The 23,508-nt window shown below is 32.0% G+C and overlaps 3 protein-coding genes across 4 annotated transcripts; 1 reads left to right on the top strand and 2 right to left on the bottom strand.

Annotated features, from left to right (window-relative positions):
• Nucleotides 1-2,185: 2,185 nt before the first annotated feature.
• On the top strand, nucleotides 2,186-3,885 carry LOC107927396 (paxillin-B-like). The gene is made up of 3 exons (XM_041091616.1): nucleotides 2,186-2,606; nucleotides 2,988-3,131; nucleotides 3,191-3,885. The coding sequence occupies exons 1-3, from the start codon at nucleotides 2,186-2,188 to the stop codon at nucleotides 3,883-3,885; spliced, it is 1,260 nt and encodes a 419-aa protein (XP_040947550.1).
• Nucleotides 3,886-5,266: 1,381 nt separating this feature from the next.
• LOC107938714 (importin beta-like SAD2) lies at nucleotides 5,267-14,600 on the bottom strand. Of its 2 annotated transcripts, none has more exons than XM_041088123.1 (23): nucleotides 14,420-14,600; nucleotides 14,210-14,306; nucleotides 13,971-14,106; nucleotides 13,773-13,860; nucleotides 13,498-13,647; nucleotides 13,014-13,176; nucleotides 12,592-12,776; nucleotides 12,327-12,500; nucleotides 11,282-11,427; nucleotides 11,077-11,200; nucleotides 10,799-10,979; nucleotides 10,496-10,655; nucleotides 10,253-10,294; nucleotides 9,911-10,029; nucleotides 9,629-9,827; nucleotides 8,655-8,786; nucleotides 7,860-7,963; nucleotides 7,514-7,693; nucleotides 7,182-7,321; nucleotides 6,904-7,043; nucleotides 6,592-6,746; nucleotides 6,174-6,303; nucleotides 5,267-6,060 (listed from the first exon to the last, which is right to left on the bottom strand). In XM_041088123.1, the coding sequence occupies exons 2-23, from the start codon at nucleotides 14,297-14,299 to the stop codon at nucleotides 5,894-5,896; spliced, it is 3,105 nt and encodes a 1,034-aa protein (XP_040944057.1). In that variant the 5' UTR covers nucleotides 14,300-14,306; nucleotides 14,420-14,600; the 3' UTR covers nucleotides 5,267-5,893. The 2 variants fall into 2 exon arrangements, with proteins under 2 accessions (XP_040944057.1, XP_040944052.1); XM_041088118.1 differs by lacking the exon at nucleotides 14,420-14,600 and having other exon boundaries at nucleotides 5,267-5,805; nucleotides 5,894-6,060; nucleotides 14,210-14,409.
• Nucleotides 14,601-16,210: 1,610 nt separating this feature from the next.
• Nucleotides 16,211-22,325, bottom strand: LOC107927516 (aspartic proteinase 36). The gene is made up of 10 exons (XM_016858603.2): nucleotides 21,881-22,325; nucleotides 21,551-21,680; nucleotides 20,912-21,159; nucleotides 20,144-20,371; nucleotides 19,521-19,683; nucleotides 19,355-19,428; nucleotides 18,684-18,771; nucleotides 18,085-18,160; nucleotides 17,257-17,328; nucleotides 16,211-16,627 (listed from the first exon to the last, which is right to left on the bottom strand). Exons 1-10 carry the CDS (start codon nucleotides 22,120-22,122, stop codon nucleotides 16,479-16,481), a joined length of 1,470 nt encoding a protein of 489 aa, XP_016714092.2. The 5' UTR covers nucleotides 22,123-22,325; the 3' UTR covers nucleotides 16,211-16,478.
• Between the last annotated feature and the right edge of the window lie 1,183 nt (nucleotides 22,326-23,508).

Raw genomic sequence — 23,508 nt, forward strand, 5'->3', positions numbered from 1 at the left:
AACCTTGTATGTAATTTCCTTACTCGTCTTCTCTAGGATGGGAACAGAACTCATTCTGATCGATAACTACCACCGAATGGCTGTTGAGAATAGCCGTCAAAACTCATTCTCATGAATAGAAAACATGTAAATATAAATACATTTAGTTATTTATGGTTTGATATTAAAATATTTAAAAGAAAATTATCCCGTAAATTTTTTAAAATTCTACAAATAGATTAAAGGTGTGAAAATATAAAAATTAAATATATAATCAATGAGAAACTTGTCAAATTTCAAACATAATTACGAAGTCTAAAAACTTTGTATTAAATAATTGTTCATAATTAAACCAATTTCGAATTTAATATGAATAACAAAGATTTTAAAACCAAATTAATAGTTCAAATCAATCAGAAAATCAATTCTCAGTTTGATCAATTTGTCCGGTTTAATTAAATAAATTATTAAAAAAATAAAAAAATATATTTCTTTGAAAATAAAATAAAAATCGATGCAAGAGGTTCAACTGCTCCAGTAGCCCAATTTAAATTATTCAACTCCTTATTTGAAACCAGTGCCTTAATTGATTTTGATCCAACCAATTTAATTCTGAAAACAATTTTAATTGACACAATTGCAATAAATTTTAAAGGCATTTAAAGTCACGATATTCTTTGATTTAAAGATTTGAAACTTTGGTGTAATTTAAAATTATATAAATATACATATGTCAATTTAAAAAGTTAAAAACTCGGAAATTAATTAAGATTTCAATTATAATTTATTTTAATGTTAGAATTCATACTAGAAATAAAAAATTAAACTTTTTATATATTAAAAATTATAATTTATTTTAATGTTAGAATTCATACTAGAAATAAAAAATTAATGTAAAGAACTATTTTAGTAAGATGAGAATACGTTACAATTTAACAAACTGAGATATCACAAAGAGATGACAATAAAAAAAAATCAAAACAGACTTTGAAAAACAAGATAGACATATGAAACTGAGAAAGGTAAGAGCAATGGCAGTGGTTATAATTGTAGAAAGAAAACTATAAAGAGAATTTGATCGTTAAATTTGTCAAAAAAAAAATACAAATAAAATATTTAAACCTCGATTTATAAACTTCAAAATATGTTTTATACTCTCTCTTTTTTTTTTGTGAAACACATAAAATTAAAAATCAATATTAAGCAAGAGAGATTTAAATTTGTGAGATGTAGTTTCTTGGCACACAACAATAACAAAAAGACTGGATATCAACATTCATTACTAATCCACAAAGCAAGGGATAAAGTGAAATTTTTATATTCTTCCTTTAGTTTTTCCATTCTTCTCAAATTTAATAATTAACCTACAATACGTCCCATTCTTAGCTATTATAAATTAAGATTGAATTATAAATATATATATATATATATGAAAATGGGAAGTCAAATAATCACAATGCATGTATCTAAATAATGTTTTTTTTTTTTTGTATAAAGGACAGTCAACCAATGACAATTACAAACCAATGAAATTCCTGATTAACAGTAAGAGATGATGTATTCAAATCTTCATGCAGCAACATTAGAGTTGAGTCTGAGGGTTTTTAAAACCTCTACAAACTATTAAGATTATGACTCGCTAGTTTAACTATGTGGTCAGTAACTTTATTGTGGTGTCTAGGAATATGTCAAATTTGTACACTGTAATTATGTTTTAAGAGATGAATAATCAATTGCAACTCTGTCATCTTACTAACAGCAACCTCTCCCACCAAAATTGGTTTAACTATTATTACTTTGTTACATTCTAGTTCCAAATGTCTATAACAAGCTTCCCATGCAATTTGAAGTCGTTCCAAAATAGTTCTATTATTTAAAATACTTTGTAATATTTTTTTATATATAAACAGAACTATACTTTGTAATATTATTTAAAATACCCTTATAATTTTAGAATAAAGGTTTGTCTTCTTGTTTACTAATCTTTAACTTTATTATTAAGAAAATATTTTTTAAAAAACAAGAGTTAAGAAATATAAGGAAACCAACTAATGAAGTAAAGTATGAAAGCAAAGACAGATTAAAAGCAATATACTAAGATAGTTTTGGAGTCTCTCTCTTTCAAATCTCTACTTTACTTCCAACGTTCACTTTCTGTTTTTTTGTTCTTCCTACGTCGACGGAAAAAGCCAAAGAAGAAGGAGAAATGGAGTCACAGAACTATGGTCACCGACATCCCTTGCTTCTTCTTTTGAATGAAGATCAGCGGATTGTAGCTAACTGCTCAAGTTGTGGAGAGAAGGTGTCAACTCCATGTTTTAGCTGTGCCCAGGATTGTGGGTTTTACCTTCACAAGGTATGTGCTGAGGCACCTTTGGAGCTTAATCACCCTTTTCACCTCGACCATACTCTTCTTCTTATGCAAGCGCCACCATATCCCGTTATTTGCAATTTCTGCTATGAAATATGTAAGAAATTCGTTTATCACTGCTCTTGCGATTTTGACTTGCATATTAAATGTGCTTTATTTACACTTAATATGGCTGAGAATAATTTGAAAGAGCTTGAGCATGTTGCCCTTCAAGATCCATTGATTTCCACTGAAAATGGTGATTATGTTGCTATATGTGCTTTGGGTGTTGGGAACCATTAGTAAATTATACACATTTTTCTCTTGATTGTGGATTTAATTTACATGAGAAATGTGCTAAGCTTCCTCTCAAATTGAATTTTATGTACCATCCTCAACATCCTCTTGTTTTACAATTTAACAATGCGAGACTTTCTTGCAAGATATGCAAAGCAACTAGCCGAAGAGGATTTGCTTATGGTTGTACATATTGTAAGCTTGTATTTCACATAGAATGTTTACCACCACCACTTGATCTTGCTGTTGAAGACAAACGCCATCAACACACATTCACTCTATTTTCAAGACGAGTGTCGTACATTTGTGATGCGTGTGGTCTGGAAGGAATTTACGTTGCCTATATATGTTCTCCATGCAGCATTATGGTCCATAATAGGTGCACTACATTGCCACGTATCATCAAAAGCAGGTAGCATGATCATCTCCTTTTTCACAAATATTTCCTTCCGGATGAATTTAGAAGTTCAGACTGCACCATTTGTCATGATGAAGCCAATCCAGAGTATGGTAGTTATTGTTGTTCACATTGCAATGTTACATTCCATGTACATTGTTTGACAGAGGATAAACACTCATATTCAATAGTTTCACTAGAAAATGAAGATGAGATACCCAATGAAAGTTCCATCAGTGATATTGAGAGGAACGATGCTGGAGAAGCTACAAAAATAAAGCATTTCAAGCATATGCATAATCTAATGTTAAGTCCCTTTGTTGGGGGAGATGAAAATAATTGCAAGGGATGTATGTTGCCAATCTCGGATCCATTTTACTACTGTTCAGAATGTGGTTTTTTTCTTCACAAAGCGTGTGCCGACTTACCTAAGATGATGAATGTTTGGCATCATAATTGCCAAGAGCCTCTCGCCCTTATTTCTGACAAAGCTTTTAAGTGTCAACACTGTTATAACATATCTAATGCCTTTGCTTATGAATGTTGTGGATGTGAGGAAAAAATATGTCTCCGATGTGTGATTGCTCTTACTCCTGGTGCTCAAACATGTTTGAAACATGAACACCCCCTCTTTTTCTACAGAGGCCACAAGGGGAAATGCAATGCTTGTGGTCAACCAGAGGCAGTACTTCGTTGTAAGGATTGCAATTTTGGGCTACATGTTGATTGTTTTTCACTTTCAAATACAGCTGGTTACAAATGCGATGAGCGTCTTTTTTCGCTCACTAATCATGATGATAACAATTATTCAAAAAGTCATCATTGTGATATCTGTGAAAAAAGTCGAGATCCAAATTGTTGATTTTATCATTGTGCAACATGTGATACTTCTATTCATGTTAATTGTGTTCTTGGAAAATATCCATTCCTCAAACTCGAGAGCTTCAATGATGAAACAGATCATCCACACCCACTCACCATTGTGAAGAAGAAGTATTACTACCCTGATTGTGATGAATGTGGTAAGCCTTGTAAAGATGTGGCTCTTGAATGCTCAAAGTCGGAGTGCAAATATATTGTCCACTGGGATTGTGTAGCACCCGATTCTCTACAGTCTTGGTCGGAATGGCCCATGTAGCAATTCAGATGTAATCATACTTGAAACCTACCACTTCATTTGTAGGAAAACTCAAGAGTGGAACACAAGGTTTGATCTTTACCTTGTTACTTGTGATGTTAGTTGTTGTCATTGTAATTTAGTTTATCCGACTTTTAAAATTTTAAATAAATATCATGTAATAATCTGAAGTTGAAACTTGTGTGGTTTGCATTGGTGTTTGATTGTTGATTTTAAATTTTCTTGTAATTTGGGAGTATGATTGGTACTTACAATAATAAAGTTGTTGTCGAATGCTTCTCTTTGTTTCTTTATATAAGTTCACTTGAAAATACAACTTTTTTCTGAAATTATTTCTCTCTTTTGCTGCACGTTCAAATTAGGTATAGCGTTTGATAAACTAAAATTATTACAGTTCCAAATAAAATTGAAAGATTAATTCATTTATCTTTCTTATATCACAACCTTGTATATAATTTCATACAATTTCCTTATCTGTCTTCTTCAGGATGGGAACTCATTCCCGTCAATAATCACCATCGTATAGCTATTAACAATAGCCCCCGAAACTCATTCTCATAAATAGAAAACATTTAAATATAAATACATTTAGTTATTTATGTTTTTATATTAAAATATTTAAAAAAATTATTCAATACTTTTTTTAAATTCTACAAAAAGAGTAAAAATGTGAAAATATAAAAATTAGATATATAAGCAAATGAGAAACTTGTCAAATTTCATATATACATAATTATTATGAAATCTAAAAGCTTTGTATCAAATAATTATTCATTATTAAACCAATCTCAAATTTAATCTGAATGACAATGATTTTAAAACCAAACTAATAGATCAAAAAATAAGTTCCCAGTTGAATTGATATGTACAGTTTAATTGAATAAATTATTAAAAACTAAAGAAATATATCTACAAAATTATAATTATAAAGTATATAATCACTTGAAAGAGAAAATGAACATTAACATGCCAAAATAGTGGGTAGCAAAATGACAATAATTATTCTCTGGTGCCCATGCAAGGAACTAAATTTCCCAAAATACTAATACTATTGATTGCGTCGTTAGTAACTAAAAATAACACAAATACAACATGCAAACAATCAAAATCCGAATATATTCTTTTTCATTAATCCCATAACATCAAAGAATCATATTCTTACAAATTGGCAACCAAAGTAGCCCTCTAAAGGGCAAAAAACAAAACAAAAATCTTAATCCCAAACAAAAAAAATCCTGTAGATACACATGACAGCGAAATGAGGTAAAAGGCAAAATTTTCTTCACCAAAATCATCAATGCAAAACACAAAAACTTTGCCATTTGATTAAACATGGCATATTATAGAGAGACTATATGCATGGTCCCCGACCAGTCATGCCCCGGAGAAGATCCGACTCCGGAAACAACTAATTGGGGATAACTTTGAAGGATAGTGTGAAAAGATGCAAAACAGAAACTGATGGATGAGTTGGGCCGGACTCACCAGACTAGCCAAAACTGGCAAACTCGGAGTTCCCTAACCCCGTGCTTTGCGGATGAAGAGTACTTTATACACAAAAAATCTCGATGGATTTGAACCTTGACCTTTTTGGGGTTTTGATCACCTTCAAGACCGTATGAACCAATGAATGACTTGAATGGACTGCAAGTGGAAACAAATCTTGGTTTCATAAAATAACCATCTCTGAATGAATGAAAATTATGGATGAACATCGAGTTCGAAACTGAACTCATGATGGTGGAGCGGCGGCAGCTGATGCCTTCTCCATTTGTTCCTTTTCGATCTCCGCTCTCCTCTGTTCAGCATGTTGAGCTACACCATTTGCAAGAGCTTGATAATGGAAATCCAGAGTCTGTGTAAGGTTCTGCAACCTCATAGGATCCGCAGCTTGCATAGCTAGATTCAAAATCAGGAAGGGAAGAAAAAAGTCCTCGTTTCAGCTAATGACATGGAAACATCGAACAAAACCAGAAGGTAGAAACAATATTAAAGGGAGAATCGACATTTACCCTTGACAATATCGACAAAGAAAATAAACGGGTCAACTTCATCGATTGGTGACTGTAGTTCTTCATCGTCACTAAAGTCATCATCAGAGTCATCCTCGTCATCATCATCATTTGTGCGGAAAGCTTTAGCCTATAGAAAACAAAGATGGAATGAAATAAAGGATTGGAAAGTCCAAGGACAAATTACAAAAAGGAAATATATAATAGGCTCGTTAAAAAGGTCCCATCGAAGCATTATTATTAATTTCCAAAGTTCATCATTCCAGCCCTCCTTGCCATGCTAGTCATCGGTACCAGCATTCGATAATCTTCCATCTTTGTCCATACAGTAGCTAGACATTCCCATCTTATTTACCAATTTGTGATATTTATGAAAGCCAAGTATCAAATAACCTTCAAAGACCAAAATAATGCATACCTGGGCAGCTAATTTTTGAAGCATCATGCTATCAGCTTCATCTTCGTCCTCCGCATCGACTCCCATTTCCTTGTCAGAACCATCATCCTCGTCATCATCAGTCTGGAAACCATCCATATCATCATCATCTTCAGCCTCTTCCTCCTTTGCAGCTTCTGCTCACTCAAACGAAGTAAATAAATAAATAACACAGAAGGATTTAGGATACAATCTCAAAAAGATGCAAATTCAGACACAACATGCTAGTATAAGCGCATTGACACACACCCCATATACATATATATACATAGAGAGAGAGAGAGAGAGAGAGACCTGCAACTTGATCCTTGTAAGCAACGAGGAGATCAAGGGCAGCCCTGAATACACGCCCAAGAGCCTCCCCGCCAATCTGGTCACCAGGAAGTGCAAGAAGTGATGTAAGGCCCAAGCAGCACACTTTCTTATCATGTTCCCTGTAGAAGCAAGATAACTTGAGTCATAGCAAGACAATACCCGAAGTGTGAAAGTTCATGGTAAAAGTAACAATATTATTCTCAAGGCTTAAACATAGTGACATGGAAAATGATCAAAGCAAATACAAAACTAACTACCGCTTAAAATTAGCCCGCAAACCACTCTTTCTAACTTGTTGCAACAACTGGAACCAAAGGTTGAACACTTCTGTTGTAACAGAAAACTTGTTTAATATGCTGAGTGTCAAGGCTGCATTGTAATAGACTGCATTGGCAATCTGGGTAAGGAGGAACAGTGTCGTGTTATAAAATCACAGGCCAAAAATGTTTCCAGGAATAAAAGAGTATTTCTGATAGAAGAAAAGCAACAGGCAAAATATCAAATGTGTAACATTTACAAGACATGAGATGAGCATATAAAAATATGACATCATCATGCAAAAGAATAAAGCTATGCCTTGACGCCATACCACTTGTACAAGAAGACATTTCAACCGTGGTTTCTCCGTTCGATTCAATCGATCAAGTGTAATTCTCAAATATGGCTCAACCCAGTGATCCACCTGTCCTCTACAGTTTTGAAACACTACTTCAATCAGCTTTGGGGCTGGTTCAATATCATAGTCCTCTAAATTTTTATCTGCCATAATCTACCAAAGACAAAGCAAATAACAGAGCTTTATAAACCAAAGGGACTGAAATAAAGGTATTATAAAAATTTGCAAGATAAAAAGACTGAAGAATGTATGGTTTATTTTCATCTTCCTAGAAAGTTTCCCATCAAAAGGCAATTTTTATAACTAAAATGCGACTCACAGAAGAAATCATATTCCAAAGACTCTGCTGGTAGTCAGGTTCCTTGCAAGTAAGAAAATGTGCAGTTCCCCTGGATATGTAGTTGTCCAAAGGAACCAAAATATCTGCATGAAAACAGCTATTACTTAGAAACACACAAAAAAATAGATGAAATAAGAACAAATAATGATAAATTGAAATTAAATAACAAAAAATGGGTATAAACTTCTCACCTTGTGTAATCATATGGACCTACTAGAACCAACATAAATGAACTATCGAAATTCTATCATAAAAAAATCTGGATGTCTATATTGCAGTGGCAACCTGATCCCAAAGTTCAGTGGTTGATTTATGAACTAAAACTCTCTAGGATTTGTAAGACATATGCTTTAACATACAAGTTAATAAACACAGTTAGTTCTATCAACAAATTTGACACAAATTCACAATTTATTTGGCAATGTGGATCTTAGGCAAACATGCATGAAAAACAAGTTTCTGATCAGTTATATTTGACGCAGACTTTCAAAGAGTAAATAGTATCATATTAATTGTTTACAGTGTGGTACTAGCATAGTTGTGTAAGGCTTTACCCAAGTTGTGCATTGTAGCAGACATCTACTTCTTTTTGGATAAATGGAAAATTTTCAAATATCCTAAAAAGAAAAATAGTGTCATGTTGATCATGCCAAATTTCAGCGAACAACTAAATAAGCAGAAAATGCTTAAACTGCTAAGATAAAAAGTCTACTTAACAATCATAAAACTTTCAGATATGAGGCAAAAGAAATATCAAATCAAATCAAATCATACTTGGAAAGAAGTCAATTGCCCAATCAGCTAATGCTTCAATCATCAAAGGCCAAAGGCTCCACATTTCCAAGGATATAGCCGGAGAAAAGAATGTCATATATGAAACAATCTCCAAGACTTCTTCAAAAACCTCTGCAAAAGTGTACAAAAAGAAAAGGTTCAATAAAATGACCCTATAAAATGATATAGACCAAATACCATCTTATAAAAGTCAAATTTGGCATGTATGAAATGCAGTAGCCATCCCATAAACTATTTGATAATGTATTTTATCAACTCACTTTTAAGTTCTCTCAGCACAAAATTTAAAATTCAAGTGGCTTTAACCAAAAATATTAATGACATAAACCTTTTAAGGTATCTTTACAACAAAGCTAGGTTTACTTAAACCATGCAGCTATAACTTATCAAAGAGCACGCCAGCTATTAACTCATCAAAAAAGTTGACTTTTTATAGTTGGGGTTTTTTTAACCATTTTAGCTGATGTTTAATGTGTTTATGGGTATATCCTATTCTACATGAACACATTCTAGATCTAAGTCTAACTACATTTGCCACTATTACTGATAGTCTGACAAAATTCTAAAGCCAACTTGCACTGGTGTCATAAGTTGCTCTTTGATCCAAGATTATAAAATTTAAATAAATTTTAAACATAACTAAAGAGTAGGTGATATCTAAAGATAAAGTTAGGTCTTACATGCCAATAAGGATAGAGCAAAAATTTTCCTTCCTCTTCAACTTGCCCACGCCCAAAATAATCTAATAAACACTTGAAATTTCTAGGGAAAAACAGTACCTTTACTATAGCAGCTTGAAATTTCACACCTAAACATTAGATTCTTTAATAAACTAATATAATGCATATTCAATCCAGTCTCATTTCTGGTGGCAACAGTACATTTCACTATTGAGAAAATAAAACAAATAAAAATAATCATTGGGACAGTTGAGAGAGAGAGACTGTACAGACCTTGTCCATCAGTTGTCAGCATTCTTTGCATGATTGGAAGCAAAGTTGGCTCAACCTGAACAAACAAGTGAGGAAGCCTGCTAACTGATTCAAGTATTGTGCTTATGGCACGCAAACAGCCGACTGCAGCAAGGGCACCAGGATCATCAGCTTCATCATCAGCTTCTGTGGTGTTCATACACCTCCAAAATGCAGCTGCCTGAAAGCAGAGACATGACGATAGTTTCGGGTCCAGAAAATTAGAAACTTGGTAATTTAAAAAATGATGAAAACATGCATTACCAGATTCTGACACAATCCAAGAGCATATGGCGCCATCTCCTCCCCAAACTTGTCAACTATGGTCTCCAGAGTAAAAACAAGGTCCTCGTTCTCAACCTCATTCATAAGTTTAAAAATCTCTGTAGGAAATGAAATTGCAAATTATTGACTACATCACTTGAATGAGAAAAAGTAACTCGGTACCGTGTGAATTGACGGAATTCTCAACATAATCATATAAATATTCGAGAGTTTAGAAAAGAAGAAAAGTAAATAGCAGTGTCCCAAGTGAGAAGTTAAAGTTGAAACATCAGATCATCAGAAGCTGCTAATAGGATACTACAAGCACTAAATGTCACTTACCATCAAGTAGTTGAGGAAGAATAGGACGGATATCATTTAAATCTGCATTTAAACAACTTCATATCAGTAAGGCAGTCAACACTACAATTAATGACAAAAAAAGAGGTGTATATGGGCATAACATAGGTAGTAATTAGAAACCAGATTACTACAAATGCAGACTTAACTGCTAGCTTGCTTAATCCAAAATCAACTCATACAAATTATAAAATAATACTCAAAGCAAAAGTATCAAATATCTACCTTTGCAAGCTTCAACAAATGATCTCAATGCAAAAACTGAATCGACACGAACAGGAAGTTCCGGATCACGCAACCCAGAAACAACGCTATGCAGTGCTTGGAGGAAATTATTCTTGTCAGAGAAGTTTACATGGGCATATTGTCCTGCTACCCATGCAGCCTAAAATCCATATAAAAAGGTATAAAACTAAGAGAACTCTCTCAGATGCAAATGTATCTATATATATATCTCTATGAAACCTCAGAAAAGAGCATCGAAAGAAGAAGATCAAGATGTCCCTATGAGAAAAAATTGAAACAAACCTTGGCTCTAAGATGACCAACAGGACTGCGGAACTCTGGGAAAACATGCTGCATCAACATATGTTCCAATTCAGATTTATAGGGCTCGGTCTGTTTCAGTTTATCACAAAGTGCTCCAACAGCCAGGAGGGCACCATCCTTCTGTCGGTAGGGCTTATATTCTAACGGTGCTTCATCATATCTGGAATAAGAAAAAGATGGCATGAATATACCAACAAGTCAAAATTAAAGAATCCCAATATTCCTGTCTCTATTAAGCTTCAAAAGTAAAAGAATACCTCTTGAAAATTTCCACAATGAATTGAATAAACTTTTGAAGATTCTCTTTTCCACGTTTTCTGACTAACTCACTCACAAAGTCCATGGAAGCAGTCCTTGGACTATATAAATCTTCAATTATATCTGGAGTGCAAGAATAAAATGTATGACCAATGTGGCTCATTCAAGGTTTTGCAACAGACATACCAGGTTTTTGGAGCTTACCATAGCCCTTCCTTACATACTCATGTGGATCTTCCTCCCAAAGCTTTTGATCATTGTCATTGAAGCACATGAGAGGGAAGACTATCTCAAAAAGAAGAACATCAAGCTGTGGCTGCAATAAAGTATACATGCTATTTTTCGAGATGCTGCATATAAATAAATGTTATTTCTGTCAAAATCCATGTGGAACATTTGTAAACTAAATACAATTTGCAGAATGAAAACATGGTATATGCAGAAACCTTAGAAGATAATTGTTCATGGTTTATTTAGTATTTTATTTGTTACTTGAGATATTATTTTGTTACACTTGTTGAGCTTAATTGTTCATATATCATTTAGTACTTTACATTTAATCAGGGCTTAGTCTTAGTGTCGTTTTCCTTACCCTATTAATTTTGATTTCAAGTGAAGTTTGTTTTTCCATTTTCTTGAGTTTCAAGTCAAGTAAAGCTTGTTAACTTACACTGCAAGTTTAAGGGTCCATATATAAATTAGCGTACTCCTCTATTGAAGGTATATGCATACATTTCAATCTTAGCTTATAGCTTTTGTGGTTGTGAGATACAATCATCCTTGGAAATGATCCATTCTTCTTGTTTGTGTGATGCAATCAAGGAACCCTACCATCATAATAATATAGGGCAGAAAAGTAGGAACTGGCATGGGGGTTTCGTTTGTTTACAAAAATAAAATGAAGTTATACAATACAAAGAGAAATTACTCTTATTAGCACTGCAACAGAAAAAATTCGTGGCTTTTATGTTAACACAATATGAACATCACATCCTAGGTAGTCATAAATCCTCCATTAAGCTCAGCATATTTCTCACTTGGCAACAGAGAGAAAGTAACAGGCACCAATGGAAAGAAGATATTCAAAAAAAAACCTATTCTTCCAGTTAAATACAGGCAACTTTAGCCTTGAAAAAGTGGTGGTCCAATTATCCCAAAATAATTGCCAGCTCTCACGAACATCTTAAACTGACTAAACAAATCAAAGCACCAACTATTAACCCAATTTAAGCATTAACACACTGCAAACCTGTTGCTTAGATATTGAAGAATAAGGTTGGTAACTCTGTCAGGGAGATAGCCACCAACACGAATAACACCCAACAAGTTTAAGTGACATTCCAAAATTTTTCCTGCATAGTTCTTCTGAAACATTTGGGCAAAAGCCCTGTTTTCTGGATTCCTAAGCTTTAAATCTCCAAACCTGTAATATAGCCACCAAAATCACAAACAAGATTGATAATTTGAGGACTACCAAAAATAACTCCAAACCATGTTCCAATTTCTCAGCTTACCTAGTATATAGCCTATTTAAGATATGAACAGTCCATTTTTTCACCTTCCACCAGCCCCATGATTTCCGGAGCTCAGGATCTAGAGGTTGGCCTTCCAAAGGGACAGACCTCTCCAGAACATTTAAGAAGAGCATCATCCAAGCATTGAATGCATTAGGATCAAGTAACTGCTTTGGAATCTCCAACTGAAAAGTAGAAAAAATATCCCAAAGATGGCATATGAATCAAAAAACCTCATAAAACAAATTAAAGAAAACTGGTAACCGTAGACATAAAAATACTGTACTATAGATAGTTCTGCTCAAAATATTTGGCACATGCTGTTCCTTGAGATAAAAATAAATACAAAGGAAAGCACTAAAATGGACTATTATTTAGCATTCTAGTAAATGATGAACAATAAAGTAGCAATTTGGACTTACATAGATTGATGACCAGAAAATTTTACAAATAAGCTTTATCAGATCTGCTACTTCAACTGCTGGTTTTTCAATCTGGACAAGTCTGCTGAATATATTGAGAAGATGAGGAAATGTCTCCTGAACAATGTGCTGAACTGGAGTTCTCTCCTCCTCTGACTTGAACCTAGAATATTAAAGAAAATTATAAATTAGTATTAAAGAATCAAAGAATAACAACATAAGGATGCACTAAACTAAGACAACTAGGACCGGTTATTTGAATCAAAACATCGTAAACTTTCCTCCAAGCAAATACCATAATCAATCATTAAAGCCGTCAAATGATGTTAATTGCATTAAAACAAATAGTTTGCATCACCTTCAGCAGGCACTTTCCGTTAAAAGAATTACAATACAAATGCAACAATACAAGATAATAACTGGAACCTGAAATAAAGAAAACATGCTGACAAAAAGAGAATGTGATATATATATATGTTCTTACTCATATTTTCTAGCAAGAATCTGCAACACGAACAAAGCCCCATAAACCTGCTGACCTTGTAGGTTATGCTTCACCCAATCCAGTAGCCGTGGCCACTGCTCCGGATAATCAGCATGGATAATGGTCTTGAGACACTCACCCAATTGCACCCTGCAATAAAATACAACATGAATCAAAAAGCAACTTAAGAATGCAATCTGCGAGACAACCAATGAACTAGTAAACAATTCTGAAAGAAAAAAAACCAAAAAAAGAGGGACACTACACAATGGTACCTTAACAAAGGAGGAACTTGAGCAATAAATACAAGAATATGATCACGAACCATAACTTTATCGCTTTGCAATATTTTCTGTGGCTCATCTACATTCATTAAAGACAACAAATATATATCCGTTATCATATTCATAAACATAAATATAGAGAGAAAAATATATTAAAAAAGTAAAATTGATTGATTAAAATTTTTATACTAGGATCAAGAGGAGCCCAATTCTTGGCAATGAAGTTCTTGAACTGAATAGAAGCAACTTGACGAACAGCCATAGGGCAATTTTCATCAATGACGATCTGTAACAATCTCACCAGATGCTGTGGCGTATACTGAAACTGAAACCAAAAATCCAAAAAAGAAAACCAAGAAAATCAATCTTCTGATCTAAAAACAGATAATCAAAGCCAATTACATAACAATTAAACTAAAAAAAAGAACCTTAGTAAGACTTTCTTCAGCAGCTTTGCGTTCAGCAGGATTGGGACTAAGAGCAGCTTGAAGAACAACAACAAGACTTGGAACATCCATTTTTTTTATGAAAAAAATTGTGAAATTAAAACTTTAAACCCAAAAAAAACCTAAACCCTAGATGCTCAAATTCAGTTCAATGAGATGAGATTCTAGGGTTTAGAAAAAAGAGAGGAAATTTATGAAAAAATTTGTAAACTTAAAATTTTAAACCCAAAAAAAACCTAAACCCTAGATGCTCAAATTCAGTTCAATGAGATGAGATTCTAGGGTTTAGAAAAAAGAGAGGAAATTTGTGAAAAAAATTAAAATAAAAATAAGAGAAATGTTTGCTTGCTGAGGAACACTGCTAGAAACTTAGAGAGGTGAAGAGGTATTTAAATGATTAGGGTTTTAGCTATAAAATTAATATATAAATAATAAAACAAATAAACTTTAATTTGGTTTTACAGTTTACACGCACAGTAAATAAAATTTTAATGGGTTAAAATATTATATAAGTCCTTGTAATTTTTGTCCATTTAAAATTTAGGGTTTTATTTTTATTTCAAAATTTTTAATTTTTTCGGGTTTAAAATTACAGTTAATTAAAATCGTTAATCCTTTTGTTAACTCAATTTTAATAGGTTTTTTTTTTGGTTATTGGACTAACAAGTTAAGTATTTTTTTAGGTTTAAATGTAAAACTAGCTCTCAAACTATATTATTTTTCTCACTTAAGTACTTAATTTTTTGTCAAAAGTGGTACACAAACTATCAATTTTGTCTCGTTTTACCCAAAAACAAGATATCAACCAATAAGAACATGGCACATTTGTTATTGGACATCCTAGACTTTTTCAGATAAAATGAGATGAAATTGATAGTTTGAATATCACTTTTGACAAAAAAAAACCTTTAAGTATCTAAGTCGAAAAGTGTATAATTTGGAGGCCAACGTTGTAATTAAACCCTTTTTTATTTCAAAATGCCACGTAAACAATTCAACCTAAATTACTATGAAATTTGAAAATAAAAAATTAATTCCAAAAATAAAATTAGATGAATTAAATTTAATGTACAAAGAGTTGACTTGACTGAATGAAATAATTTTAACCTTTTTTGTTTTACACCTTTAAAATGATGTCGTTGTTTATGTATTGACAAGGTGAAAGTACTTACAAAGTTTTTCTATTATAAGGACTAGATTAAATTAATCCATCTATTATTAAATGGAAGAATTTAATCAATGTACCGTTAAAATATCAAATAATGTCAAATTGTAATATAATTAATATGTATTATTTAAAATATTATATAATTTTTTTTTTGTAAAACTAGACAAAAGATTTTATTGAATCCTAAAATTTTTTCCAATTTGATTTTTTTTAATAGCATGACTAAAGTTTTCATTTCAATAATAAATGAATTAATTTAATCTAGTCCATATGATAGAGGAACCTGCTAAGTATTTTTACCGTTTAAGAGTAACATAATACCAACCGCACGTGCTGTCTTCGAGCATGTGTTTCACGTAGAAGCAAATTATTTATTTTTACTCCTCAACCAACAAAAAGTAATGATTTTTTTAATCCGACCCCGAACCAATAAATAAGATAATAATATATTTTAACATACTCAAATTGACATCTTCTTATATTAGTAATAATACTCATATCAATCGAATTAAAACTCTATCGATAATATTTCTTATTCAATAACAGATCCGATTTGATTGAATTTAAATTTGGATTTGGATCGAACTACCATTTAAATATAAATCAATATTTATTAAAATTAATTATAAATATTTAATATTTAATAAAACAATAATATATTGAACTCGATTTTTAAACATATCTAATTTTTAAAAATTCATCAAAACCCAAACGATTATACCCCAACCTCAACTACGACCTCATTTGAACCCAACAAAAAAAAAAAAAACCTTTCACCACAAGCTAAGCTCTACCATAAATAGGAATAGAACAAGTGAACCTGGTTAATTTCCTGTATTTCCACATATTGACCAGGCAAAGCAAAAAATATAGAACAATAGTGGTTGTCTTACAATTTTTTTTATCCCAGTTTATTGCTATGCCATGTATGGATGGATACATATAGAGATGTACAAGTTATCTATTCTATTCTATCATTTCAACAAACTATATCAAGATGAATATCTTGATTTCTATTTTATATTTGATTTCTTTTATCTTTAAATTGATTGTTAGCTTTTTTTCGTATTGTCTACAGATTTACTAGCAGCCCAAAAAGTGCGGTAACGTAGCTAACAAGATCAAAACCGTAATAAACCAGGCATTCAAATGGCAAGCAGAAGAAATGTTTTGGGAACCTACTAAATGCACAGTTCCGGTCCTTTCGTCCAGCACTTGTATGCTTGAAGAACCTATAAATAACCATAGAAAAATGTCATGAGACAGGAACACAAAGAACCTTAGATCTCTACAACAGATCATGTGCTTCTTTCTAGCTATAATAGATACTTCGCTGCTGAAAACCATCAAACACACTAGATAAAAGAATTGTATTCACTCGAAAGTCAAAAACAGAAGTAATTTTGGAAAACATGACTTTTCTTAACATGAACGAGTTAATAATTGGAGTCTAGGTTGCTCCAATCCTTAGTTTTGCTTGAAATACCCATATGGGTGTACGGATATGACTTTCTAAGAACCCTCCAAATACATGGAAAAACTTTTAATAAAAATTGAACATACCGATGTCGGACATATACTCGTAAACCGCACTTACATCCTACTCCAAGTAACATAGGTCAGAGTATAGATGGAAAATTTGAATATCTTTAAAAGATTGGCATATCTTTATAGAAAGGGCAATGTAACTATCAAAAACATTCTGTTATAGTAATACTTATTGAGACACAATCAAGTAAGATAAGTAAAGCAGAAACATCTCTTATAAAACAAAAGAAACAATAATAATTCACTGAGATTTATACCAATTAGTACAAAATTTATAAAGCAATCGTGAAAGGGAAAGTAACACGACACTCACAATTGTACTCAGTCCATCCAATGGTCTGATTTTCCAAATCATACAATACCAGCTTGTTGGAAAGCACTAAATCTGTAAGCAACAAAGCAAAGTCCCATGGAAAATTCAAATTACTTTAATTTCAGCAAATACTATTGCATCTTACGGTCTAATAAAATCAATGCTACACGGTACACACTCAAGAATTCCATTTAGTATTCACTTGGATTTGATGAGTAAAACCTTTTTAATCCAAGTTATAAAAATAACCAATCATTCAGGACAACCTAAAAAAAAATTTCTGAAAAGGGTATGGTAAAAAGGTATTTTTAATGATAATTTAAAAGAATAAGCAACAAAATATTTTCGCACCGTAATATAAAGGACATCTAATGTCAAGGGGTATATGTTTCTCTAGGAATTATGATGAGTTTTGGATTCACTGGATTTCGCACATTTTGGCCATAGAATCTTATTTTAGGTTTTACTTATGTCAGACATTTATATAGTTTTAAGATTTGGCTTAAAGCATCTTGAAAGTTTTCTATCTGAGCTGTTCTGAAAGTCTGTATACGACATTTTTCAATAAATGGAGCATGCTTAAGAGATTTTTATACAATCATTATTCTCAAGGGACTGAGTGAGGCAAACCTAGTAGTGTGAAGCCGATAGTTTCATTAATTCAATGCAAGCCCTCCTAGCTGAGAGTAATATTAAGGCAGATAAGTTACAAAATTCATGTTATTTACTTAAGCAACAGGGACTAAATCTACATTAAGTCATGTTATTCTCAGTTGGAAGATAGGTCTTTAATTCTGACATAATAAAAAGTAGGTTAGGAAGGCATACCTCCCAAAAGGGTCATATTCTTTCGATCCCTGGATTGCATTCCACTGTTTTGCCATCCAATGCACCACAACCCATTCTGCACAAATCCATTCTTGTAAATATCAATTTATGCAAACTCTACATGTTTTATACTTTAGATTTAACCATGCAACATAAATAATCCTAATATGCAGTAATTGTTAAAATTATACATATTCTGAAGAACCTGTAAGACACTATAGATTTAATCACATGGCATAAACAATCCTAATATGTAGTAATTGTTAAAATTATACTACTGGTTTGCATTCAAAAACATTGTAGTTCCCAAATAAAACCTATTTAAAATTCATTGAACCTAATCTAATAGTTACATGTTGAGCCAAAGACCAGGTAAATGTTACACAAGGGGCCCTTAAATAGTAGCAAAACTAAAGACTTTCCTAAACTAAAATTAGACCAAGGAAGAGAAATGGCAAGTGTTTTGAAAGACTTCTTCACACAAGCATAAAGCATAGTCCAAATTGAATGGAGATACAAATGTTTATTTCATCAGAACATACAGATACGGCCACCATTAATAATAAAGATTCTAAATTTCTGCAGTGAAACATACTTACATAGGGGAATAGGTACTCATGTGGATTAACCTTCAGAGTCACTGAATTTTCAAAATGAAAAGTGACATTTGGAAATGCCTCATCAAGACTGCAAGAAAATAAATACATGTAAATAAAATTGTTCCTTGACAAACTAGGAATTAAAATAGGTGTAGCATATAGAACTCAGTATATGAGTCATTTACTCCAGTTAATCTGGCCAATGGGAGCAAAAGATTGTATTCAGAACATTTGGAGGGGGAAAAGAGAGTCAAGCACTAACACTAGCGTCATCAAGAAATATATAGCTAGAAATAAAATTTGAATCAATAATCATAAAGAAATGTACTAATGGCATACAATTTCCTTGATCAGAAAAATTGATTAGAAGCACCTAAAAGGCAGGTTCAAGCTAGCACAAAGGAAGCAAGCACAAACTATTACTAAGGAAAAATTAATTAAAAATTGAAACACAAACCAAAAGAAAATGTGAAGTGCAAAAATCTGATAAAAATATTCCCACAATAAGATTAGGATGTCACATAAAATTTAGTTACTTAAAGAAATTTAAGATAAGAAATAAATGAAAATAAAATCCAAATTTAAGCATGATAAACATTTTCAAAGAAGCAACAAGAGGGGAATGTACATAGGTGCTCAAAGGTCACAATTGCTATATCCATGTTTCATACCTCTTAGAGTACTGAAAACATGTATATTCATCATGAATAGTTTGAAGCTTCAAATCAGGCTGCCGAGAAAGTATCTAACCAGAGATTAAAAAGGAAAAAAATGTAACACTTTAGCAGACTGAAGTGAAACTATCTGAAATATATAAACCAAATTTATATCACATACCTTACTAACTAATGGTTCATAAACCATTTCTGGGAGATAAGCTAAGGTTGTTCCACTGTCTATTATTACCCCTTGTCGATCTCCGGAATCGAAAATATCAGGCGTAAAACTTAGGAAATCATGACCAACTTGAACTGCTGTCATATTGACATTGTAATGTGGCCTGAAATTTCACATAACAAGATTGAGTTCAATGTACAGAATCACATGCATAAGTGAATAAGCTGATTAAATATTGTATGCTGGAGAAGCTAGTCTACGATCCAGACAATAACAATGTGTTGCTGACCTAAACAATGGTTTTAAGCCATAGAGAATTTCAGATGTAGTAAGTGAACAATTTCATGCAGCATTTCACAAGAGAGCCTTTCCAGAATTTGACCACTTCAATTATGTTAGAAAAATTTGTTGACCAAAACAGAAAAAAGTTTAACAACACACTATCTCATTCAATCCACTCAGGCAAATGATTCTCCATGAACAGTGATACTTTCCTTGAAAAACTAATGTAGTTTTATAACACAATGCTAAACTAATCCAAATCAATGAAAAATAAAATATCAGCAAGTGAAAACATTGATGCTAAAGTACAAGCAATGATATTCACCAAAGATGTCACATACTGATTTGGTACCAATGGGGTCATATTAACTTTTGGTCGCACAACATGCCCAATAGCAAAGATACCGCCTCCATCAACCCCATCTAAGCAGTGAGCAAACATATTTTTCACTTTTCCAGATGAAGCAAGCTGGGAAATCATTGATGAATTAGCTTTTCCAAAACCAAGTATTCCATCAAGTGATTCTTCATTAGATGAACCTAGATTCCCTGATTGTGTAGCTCCACACCTATGAAAAAAGAAAGGTAGAGTAACCATAAAATACCTTTAAAAAAAGCAGAATAAAACAGCAAACATACACATACTTTACAAACACAATCTGTAAGTTACATATGCAAAAGCATTCATTAACCCAGGCATGTTTGAAACTAAAGTGATCTCATGACATGATTCTGAAGAACCCTGAAAGGGGTATACAGTTCAAACAAAATCTCACAAAACAAACTAATCAGGAAACTACGTGGAGCACTAAAGAACTTGATTCAATTTTCAAAAACTTTTTCTACTTTTCAGGAATAATTTGTAAATGGTTCTTAAAATCTAGATGACTATAATGTTATGCTACGTAGAAAGGAAACATAAGAACTTTGAATTTTAAAATTAAAGAGATTAACTTGTAATGATATCAGCAGTAGTTACACATGCAAGTTAGAATATTTAGCAATGAAGTGCACAGAATGTTACAAGTTCAGAATTTAAAAGCTAACACAGTACCACATGTAGCACAAGTATGAATTAGAGAAGAGTATGAGCAGGATTGACGACTCACCCAAATATAACACTTCCATTTGCAGATGAGGTCTTCAAATCACCAGACACTCGATCATATAGCACAATGTCATTTACAAAGTATCCAGCAGTGGAACTCCCATCTCCATATATCTCAAGATACGGACAAGACATATTAGCCGTACAACCAGCCAGTGGACCTCCACTTATGGCATAACAAAAATCTTGATCACATGAAACCAACTTGCCAGTGGCAGAATCCTCAATATTGTACAAAGTAAGATCTATCTGTAACCATAGCATATAAAGTAAAACAAAAAACAATCAAATGTGATAAATATACCAAGAATTTAGGACAATCTTTAGCAGTTAGTTGTTACCCTAATAACATATTTGGCAATGAATATTTTTGACAAATTGAACTTCAAAAGCAACTCATTGTTACTTTTAACTTTTACTGTTTAGGTTTGAATACAAAAACAAATAACTATTTTCCCAGAATTTTATCAATCTTTATATATAAATATTCAATCATTTAGCGTAATTTTACTTCCAGCCAGGTGTTACTTTAAGAACCAAAGATTAAAAGTAAGCAAAATATAATAAGTAAAAGCCATAACCAAATAAAGCTTAATGAAAACACAAAAAGAATGATAAAAAAAAAGGGGGAAAGACTTACACCAAGAGAGCTTCTTCTGGGGCATTCTTTACATTGAATACAATTAACCCACATTATATCACTTCCTGTATCTACTTGCACATAGTAATCCTTTGAAGGTGTTCCTATCCCTATTCTAGCATAATAAAGCCTACAAAAAAATAATAACCATTTAAACACACGCACACACAAACACAAACTTCGTTTAAAAAAAATCAAATCTAGTACGAACTTAGCAAGCTGAATAATTAAAAGAAGAATTAATGAAACACGGACCCAAGCTAATTCGAATTCCATACAAACATAGCGAATTCAATGATTGAAAGAAGGGGAAAAAAACGGAACACTTACCCAAGACCGTCGGGTCGACCGGAACCACCCAAGGGAAGATCAACACCAGCGAGGATCCGGAGTTGACGAACGCTGTCGTGGACTTTTAAGTCAACGATCGAACGTTGACTGCCAGCGAATTTGTATTTAACATGAATAACACCCCAACTGAGAACTCTGGTTATTGAAGAAGAAACTACTAGAAAGCCAATTAGAAGAAGACGAAGCGAATAGTGAGAGCTAATAACTCCTCGAAGAATCATAGCTTAAGCTTTAATGGAAAATTGAAATTGAAATTAACAAAAAAAAATTCCTTATGTTTTTATTCAGAGCTATTTTCATATTGAAAAAAAAGGGGAAATTGCTTTTTAAAGTGGGAAAAAAAGAAGGTCCATTTTCAAGTCTATGAAAAGCTTGAGACATTGCTCAAAAAAAAAAAAAAAAAGCTTTGAGACGATTTCGTGTTTGTGTGGGGGAGAGAAAGTGGGACCCAATAAATTGGTTCCTTAAACTCGAATCTCATTATATAATGGGTAAATTTTTATTTAAGTCTCTGTATTTTGATAAACTTTAATATTTCATCCCTATACAAAAAAGTAAAAGGATAGTTTTTTTAATTTTCTTGTGGTGAAAATATGCCATAGGTCCTTAATCTTCATATATTTTTAATTTATTTCCTATATTTTTATTTCTAGAAATTAAATACTTTTACTATTCGGATTACATTGCTAATTTTTTTAAAATTTATTAGTGTGAAAATTTGAAAATAAAAAAAATTTTATCTGATAACTATATAACTAAAAAATGATATTGTAATGATGATATATTTTAATTTTTTAATTATTTAAAAGTTTTAATCCAAGTTACCGCAATTATTATTTTTGTCAGATTTTATTTATTATTAAATACGTTCATTAAGTTCATAGTAAAGGTATTCATCGATTAAAACAAGTCGAGATTAGGTTTATATTTTGGTTAAATTCCACTATTAGTTTATGTATTTTATGAAAGTGGTTGATTTAATATTTGTACTTTAATTTAATTAATTTTAATATTTATATTTTTTAAAATTTAAAATTTCAACCCTCACCAATTTATTACTATTCATCATTCATTAAGTTAGGATATTTCCAAAATTTGATACGGCTTTACTATATGTCTAATATCATGTTAGCTTATTATTTCTACATATTATTTAATAAAAATCCATTTAATGGATTAAATACTGTTAGCGTTAAGACTGGAATTTTAAATTTTCAAAAGTATAGTGACTTGAAATGATCCATTTGGAAAAAACAGACTAAATTAGGAAATGTATACAAAATACATAACTAGTAATTGAATTAATCACACGCATTTTAACTACTACTATTTGGTTCAGAACTAAAATATCAAATTTCGAAACTTATAAGGACTAAAATTGACAAATAAATAAACTAAAATTAACCAACTTAAATTACTGAGATTATATTCACAACTTTCTTAGAGTTTAAGAACTAATAGCAAACTAGTGACAATATCACAATAGAGCCCATGTTGCATTTGGGCCATCTAACTGATCCGATGATATTTATAATCAATGTTTTCTAAATCGAACCGGTTAGAATACCAATTCGTCGGTCCAATCGGTCAAATTAAAAAATTATTAA

Source organism: Gossypium hirsutum, chromosome A02, assembly GCF_007990345.1.
Source record: "Gossypium hirsutum isolate 1008001.06 chromosome A02, Gossypium_hirsutum_v2.1, whole genome shotgun sequence".
NCBI lineage: Eukaryota > Viridiplantae > Streptophyta > Magnoliopsida > Malvales > Malvaceae > Gossypium > Gossypium hirsutum.

Bases quoted from the DNA above. Each gene is read 5' to 3' on its own strand.
- LOC107927516 (XM_016858603.2), bottom strand. From the start codon at position 22,122: ATGATTCTTCGAGGAGTTATTAGCTCTCACTATTCGCTTCGTCTTCTT. The intron at 18,772-19,354 runs GTATGAAACATG...ATTTTCTTGCAG, and splicing joins TGTTTTCAGTACTCTAAGAG to TCTTGATGAGGCATTTCCAA. The intron at 17,329-18,084 runs GTATGCCTTCCT...TGTTGCTTACAG, and splicing joins GAATATGACCCTTTTGGGAG to ATTTAGTGCTTTCCAACAAG.
- LOC107927396 (XM_041091616.1), top strand. From the start codon at position 2,186: ATGGAGTCACAGAACTATGGTCACCGACATCCCTTGCTTCTTCTTTTG. The intron at 2,607-2,987 runs GTGCTTTGGGTG...TTCTCCATGCAG, and splicing joins TGGTGATTATGTTGCTATAT to CATTATGGTCCATAATAGGT. The intron at 3,132-3,190 runs GTATGGTAGTTA...ATTGTTTGACAG, and splicing joins CATGATGAAGCCAATCCAGA to AGGATAAACACTCATATTCA.
- LOC107938714 (XM_041088123.1), bottom strand. From the start codon at position 14,299: ATGGATGTTCCAAGTCTTGTTGTTGTTCTTCAAGCTGCTCTTAGTCCC. The intron at 10,295-10,495 runs GTAGATATTTGA...GTTTAAATGCAG, and splicing joins ATTTGTTGAAGCTTGCAAAG to ATTTAAATGATATCCGTCCT. The intron at 6,747-6,903 runs GTCTCTCTCTCT...TTGAGTGAGCAG, and splicing joins TTACAAGGATCAAGTTGCAG to AAGCTGCAAAGGAGGAAGAG.